Source organism: Lepisosteus platostomus, chromosome 18, assembly GCF_059453375.1.
Source record: "Lepisosteus platostomus isolate fLepPlt1 chromosome 18, fLepPlt1.hap1, whole genome shotgun sequence".
Taxonomy (NCBI): domain Eukaryota; kingdom Metazoa; phylum Chordata; class Actinopteri; order Semionotiformes; family Lepisosteidae; genus Lepisosteus; species Lepisosteus platostomus.
In genome coordinates this window covers 16936005-16942893 of record NC_142628.1, presented here as the reverse complement: position 1 = coordinate 16942893, position 6889 = coordinate 16936005, and the positions used below count along the sequence as shown (strand labels likewise).

Sequence of the window (6889 nt, the reverse complement as noted above, 5' to 3'; positions counted from 1 at the left end):
CTTTCTCTGTCCAGCACTGCCCAGGAAGTGCTCTATAAACCCCAGCCACATGGGCGAAGACACTTATCTGACAAACTCATGGCTAGCTGAGGGTCTGTAGAATAGATCTGAGCTACTTTTGGAGAGGCACACATTTTTGTCTGGTCAGTTTTGAGACTTTTCCCTGTCCAGCAGTTCACAGCGCTGTGTCACTTTGAAAGGAGGAAGTGATATAAAAACACCAACAAGATTACAAGAACGCAAAAGTCACTTCTGAGGCAGGTTTTAGGGGACTTTAATTTTGAAAGGTGCTGCCGATTGAGCGTTGCCTAAAGTCGCTAGCTTCACGCTGCTATCCCAACACATGAGAAAAGCCACGACGGCCATGTTGAATAGATACAGCCATGTTGCATAACGGGGGAAAATTCAAAGACTACAACTCCCACAGTGCAAGGGGGCACAAGGGCTGAACTTTGACTTCCGACTTCCGGAGAGACGTGGCTTTTTCCGAGAGTAGTGCTTCCGAAACGCGAGCAAACATGGTGAGTGTGATCGCTGCGCTTGTGATAATGACAGGACCGGCGCTCACGGCGCTGCTCATGAGCTTGAATTCAACGCGGAGCGTGTGCGGGGGGTGTTCCCGGAGTGCTGGGTGTGGGTTTGGGAGCAGTGTGGGGACTGGTCGGTAGCTACCTGTTCCCCGGCGGGTGAACTGGACACGCAGCCTGTTTCCCGTGTCCGCGCAAAGCTCGCGTTTCCCCGCTGACATGTCGTGGTTTCGGGACGCCGGGAGTTTCGGGGTGCGCAGAAGGACCCCAGACTGTCGGCGCGGAGCAGTGTGTGACAGTGTGTCTCTGTGAGCAGGAGCTGGAGGCGATGACCCGCTACACCAGCCCGGTGAACCCCGCTGTGTTCCCACATCTGACCGTGGTGCTGCTGGCCATCGGCATGTTCTTCACCGCCTGGTTCTTCGTGTATCCTTCTGCAGACTGACCGCTGTGTGTGTGAGAGAGAGGGGGGCAGACTGACCGCTGTGTGTGTGTGTGTGTGAGAGAGAGAGAGAGGGAGAGAGGGGGGCAGACTGATCGCTGTGTGTGTGTATGTGTGAGAGAGGGGGACAGACTGACCGCTGTGTGTGTGTGAGAGAGAGAGAGAGGGGGACAGACTGACTGACTGCTGTGTGTGAGAGAGAGAGAGAGAGAACAGTCGCATCCAAAACAGGGGCTGCTGCAGAACCTGGCCCTGCTGGAGCAGTACTGTCAGACCTGGGTGCTGACAGTCAATCTGGACAAGACCGGAGTTATGGTTTTCCAGAAGAAAGCCAGACCTCAGGGAAACAGGTACAAATTCACACTCAACAACAACACATTGGAGCACACATCCAGCTACACATATCTCGGTCTCACCATCAGCTCTTCTGGGAGTTTTGACCTGGCAGTGAAGGCACTGAGAGAGAAGGCACTCAGGGCTTTCTACACAATAAGAAGGAGGCTCTTCAACATCAACCCACCAACAAGAATCTGGCTCCAAATATTTCAAAGTGTAATCCAATCCATTGCCCTATACGGCAGTGAAGTGTGGGGTCCCCTCACAGACCAGGATTACACTCAATGGGACAAACACCCCACAGAAACTCTGCACATGGAGATCTGTAGAAACACCCTCCATGTGCAGAGAAAAACACCTAACAACGGGTGCAGGGCGGAATTAGGCCAGTACCCACTATTGATAAACATACAGAAGAGAGTATTAAAGTATTGGCTACACCTAAAAAACAGCGACCAAAATTCCTACCACCACAAAGCCCTGCTGAGCCAAGAGCTGAGCCCAAAACAGAGCCCCCTGAGCCAGCTGGTCCTGAGGCTCACTGACCTGAGCCACATTGACACTAACCAGCATCAGGACAGCACTGCTAGAGCACCACAACTCAGACTCAACCACATCACAGCACAGATCAAACAGCAATATCTCACACACTGGGACACACACACAAACACAACATAAACTGGAATGCTACAGAACCCTAAACAGACAATACACACTAGTTGAATATTTGACCAAAATAAGAAACAACAAAAAGAAACAGACTCTGACGAAGTACAGGCTCAGTGACCACAGCCTGGCCAGAGAAACTGGGCGACACAGGCAGACCTGGCTGCCCAGAGAGGACAGGCTGTGCTCCCACTGCCAGCGGGGAGAAATGGAGACAGAGGTGCACTTCCTACTGCACTGTGACAGATACTCTGGGATTAGAGAAACAGTCTTCCCTAAATTCAGAAATCTAATCCCAGAGTTCCCACACCTGCCAGAATCACAACGGGTCCCAATCCTACTGGGAGAGGGAGGAGGGAACTCAGTTGATCTGGCAGCCCAGTATGTGATCTCCTGTCAGCCTGAGGAACAGTGAGTCTGTCTCCCAATAATGCTCCAGCCGCCTACAGTATATGTCAATATTTTATGACATGTCTTTGTTGTAAATGTCTGTAGATTATATTTTACTTCTATTTTTTGTTTTGTTTAATGTAAATATCATTACTTTCATTTGCTTTGGCAACACTGATTGTACCCATCGGTCATGCTAATAAAGCACCTTGAATTGAAAAATTGAATTGAATTGAGAGAGAGAGAGAGAGGGGGACAGACTGACCACTGTGTGTGTGTGTGTGTGTGTGTGTGTGTGTGTGTGTGTGTGTGTGTGTGTGTGAGAGAGGGGGACAGACTGACCGCTGTGTGTGTGTGTGTGGACAGTGTGGTTCTACAGTGCGCAGCGCAGTGTCTGATGGCAGCAGCCTATGACCCCTTGACCCCATGCCCCAGATATGAGGTGACCTCCACCAAGTACACCCGAGACATCTACAAGGAGCTGCTGATCTCGCTGGTGGCCTCGCTCTTCATGGGCTTCGGCATGCTCTTCCTGCTGCTCTGGGTGGGCATCTACGTCTGAGGTGAGACTTGAATCCATTTCCTTTCTTCTTCCTGTTTTGGATTCTGATGTGTGGAGCAGGCTGTCGGTAACAGACGAATTGCTGCTTCATAGTGTCTGGGCGGCAGGCTTCAAGCAGCGAAGGCTGAGACAGATTCAGGGGTCAGAATCCTCCCAGAAGACAGTGCAGGCTTGTCCTTCTTGTGAGAAGCGAGCGTGGTTGGTGACGCTACACAACGCTGCACTACCGAGCCCTGACTCCTGCACACGGGCCTGAGAGCAAGACGTCAACAGTCATGTACAGATGGGGGCTACAGTTCCTGTTGACAACAGGGCCTCTGCTCCACAGCTGGACAAGTTTGGCGTTTCACTGTTTTTTTTTTAAAGTGCTGATGAATAAATGTTGTGTTACTGTGACCTGATGAGCTTGGCGCTTCTTCTAAGGGCTACGAAGTCAACTCCCAAGATCTTCAGAACCTCACTTCCTGTTGTCCGTTTCCTGTTTCAGATTAAAAGAAACAACAGGGAGGGGCCAAAGACACCATGGCAACATTCCAGGGGCGGGACTTCCACTCATCGCGTCGCCATGGGAACGGGACTTCGACTGGACTTTGCACTGACGCTGGGGGCGGGGCTTGGGGTCTGTTCACCAATAAAGACTGGTTGTGAAGCTGCCGAGTGCTGGCCCGTCATTGGAGCGCGAGGGGCCGTGTGTCTGGGCAGGCGGTGTGCTCTCCGTGTCTGCCCTAACGGGGGGCACCAGGGTACACCTCTCTTTCTCCGGACTAGTTCACCGATCCGGCTCCGGCTGACCCGCAGCCCTGGGAGATGGCCCGTCTGTGTGGTGCTGCCCCCGGGCTCCAGGTGAAGGGCCAGCCCTTATCCTCACAGCCAGTGCCATCTATTTATGGAGCTGCGGCTGTCTGCCATCTTAATCCCCGTCTTCCAGATTACAGCCGCCGTCCGTCAGGGAGGTGAGCCGGCTCTCCCAGTCACTCTCCCTCACACTCTCTCTCTCACCCCCACAGTGTAGACTCTCCCAGTGTCACACAGCGCAGACGGCTCTCCCAGTCTCTCACACACACAGAGCGCAGACGGCTCTCCCAGTCTCTCTCACACACAGAGCGCAGACGGCTCTCCCAGTCTCTCTCACACACAGAGCGCAGACGGCTCTCCCAGTCTCTCTCACACACAGAGCGCTGACGGCTCTCCCAGTCTCTCTCACACACAGAGCGCAGACGGCTCTCCCAGTCTCTCACACACAGAGCGCAGACGGCTCTCCCAGTCTCTCACACACACAGCGCAGACGGCTCTCCCAGTCTCTCACACACACAGCGCAGACGGCTCTCCCAGTCTCTCTCACACACAGCGCAGACGGCTCTCCCAGTCTCTCTCACACACAGCGCAGACGGCTCTCCCAGTCTCTCTCACACACAGAGCGCAGACGGCTCTCCCAGTCTCTCTCACACACAGAGCGCAGACGGCTCTCCCAGTCTCTCACACACACAGAGCGCAGACGGCTCTCCCAGTCTCACACACAGAGCGCAGACGGCTCTCCCAGTCTCTCTCACACACAGAGCGCAGACGGCTCTCCCAGTCTCTCTCACACACAGAGCGCAGACGGCTCTCCCAGTCTCTCACACACAGAGCGCAGACGGCTCTCCCAGTCTCTTCCACACACACAGCGCAGACGGCTCTCCCAGTCTCTCACACACACAGAGCGCAGACGGCTCTCCCAGTCTCTCGCACACAGAGCGCAGACGGCTCTCCCAGTCTCTCTCACACACAGAGCGCAGACGGCTCTCCCAGTCTCACACACAGAGCGCAGACGGCTCTCCCAGTCTCTCGCACACAGAGCGCAGACGGCTCTCCCAGTCTCTCGCACACAGAGCGCAGACGGCTCTCCCAGTCTCTCGCACACAGAGCGCAGACGGCTCTCCCAGTCTCTCGCACACAGAGCGCAGACGGCTCTCCCAGTCTCTCACACACACAGAGCGCAGACGGCTCTCCCAGTCTCTCACACACACAGAGCGCAGACGGCTCTCCCAGTCTCTCACACACACAGAGCGCAGACGGCTCTCCCAGTCTCTCACACACAGAGCGCAGACGGCTCTCCCAGTCTCTCACACACACAGAGCGCAGACGGCTCTCCCAGTCTCTCACACACACAGAGCGCAGACGGCTCTCCCAGTCTCTCACACACACAGCGCAGACGGCTCTCCCAGTCTCTCTCACACAGCGCAGACAGCTCTCCCAGTCTCTCTCACACACACAGCGCAGACGGCTCTCCCAGTCTCTCTCACACACACAGCGCAGACGGCTCTCCCAGTCTCTCACACACACAGCGCAGACGGCTCTCCCAGTCTCTCACACACACAGCGCAGACGGCTCTCCCAGTCTCTCTCACACGCACAGCGCAGACGGCTCTCCCAGTCTCTCACACACACAGCGCAGACGGCTCTCCCAGTCTCTCTCACACACAGAGCGCAGACGGCTCTCCCAGTCTCTCACACACACAGCGCAGACGGCTCTCCCAGTCTCTCTCACACACATAGCGCAGACGGCTCTCCCAGTCTCACACACACACAGCGCAGACGGCTCTCCCAGTCTCACACACACAGAGCGCAGACGGCTCTCCCAGTGTCTCACACACACAGAGCGCAGACGGCTCTCCCAGTGTCTCACACACACACAGCGCAGACGGCTCTCCCAGTCTCTCTCACACAGAGCGCAGACGGCTCTCCCAGTCTCTCACACAGCGCAGACGGCTCTCCCAGTCTCTCACACACACAGCGCAGACGGCTCTCCCAGTCTCTCTCACACAGAGCGCAGACGGCTCTCCCAGTCTCTCACACAGCGCAGACGGCTCTCCCAGTCTCTCTCACACACAGCGCAGACGGCTCTCCCAGTCTCTCTCACACAGAGCGCAGACGGCTCTCCCAGTCTCTCACACAGCGCAGACGGCTCTCCCAGTCTCTCTCACACAGTGCAGACGGCTCTCCCAGTCTCACACACAGAGCGCAGACGGCTCTCCCAGTCTCTCTCACACACAGAGCGCAGACGGCTCTCCCAGTCTCTCACACAGAGCGCAGACGGCTCTCCCAGTCTCTCACACACACAGCGCAGACGGCTCTCCCAGTCTCTCACACACACAGCGCAGACGGCTCTCCCAGTCTCTCACACACAGAGCGCAGACGGCTCTCCCAGTCTCTCACACACAGAGCGCAGACGGCTCTCCCAGTCTCTCACACACAGAGCGCAGACGGCTCTCCCAGTCTCTCTCACACACAGAGCGCAGACGGCTCTCCCAGTCTCTCTCACACAGAGCGCAGACGGCTCTCCCAGTCTCACACACAGAGCGCAGACGGCTCTCCCAGTCTCTCACACACACAGAGCGCAGACGGCTCTCCCAGTCTCTCTCACACACAGAGCGCAGACGGCTCTCCCAGTCTCTCTCACACACAGAGCGCAGACGGCTCTCCCAGTCTCTCTCACACACAGAGCGCAGACGGCTCTCCCAGTCTCTCACACACAGAGCGCAGACGGCTCTCCCAGTCTCTTCCACACACACAGCGCAGACGGCTCTCCCAGTCTCTCACACACACAGAGCGCAGACGGCTCTCCCAGTCTCTCGCACACAGAGCGCAGACGGCTCTCCCAGTCTCTCTCACACACAGAGCGCAGACGGCTCTCCCAGTCTCACACACAGAGCGCAGACGGCTCTCCCAGTCTCTCGCACACAGAGCGCAGACGGCTCTCCCAGTCTCTCGCACACAGAGCGCAGACGGCTCTCCCAGTCTCTCACACACACAGAGCGCAGACGGCTCTCCCAGTCTCTCACACACACAGAGCGCAGACGGCTCTCCCAGTCTCTCACACACAGAGCGCAGACGGCTCTCCCAGTCTCTCACACAGAGCGCAGACGGCTCTCCCAGTCTCTCACACACACAGAGCGCAGACGGCTCTCCCAGTCTCTCACACACACAG

At 56.4% G+C, this 6889-nt stretch overlaps 1 protein-coding gene across 1 annotated transcript; it reads left to right on the top strand.

Moving 5' to 3' along the window:
* Positions 1-377: 377 nt before the first annotated feature.
* tmem258 (transmembrane protein 258) lies at positions 378-3572 on the top strand. Its single transcript, XM_088611414.1, has 4 exons — positions 378-521; positions 844-953; positions 2797-2924; positions 3411-3572. Exons 1-3 carry the CDS (start codon positions 519-521, stop codon positions 2921-2923), a joined length of 240 nt encoding a protein of 79 aa, XP_088467540.1. The 5' UTR covers positions 378-518; the 3' UTR covers position 2924; positions 3411-3572.
* Positions 3573-6889: the final 3317 nt, after the last annotated feature.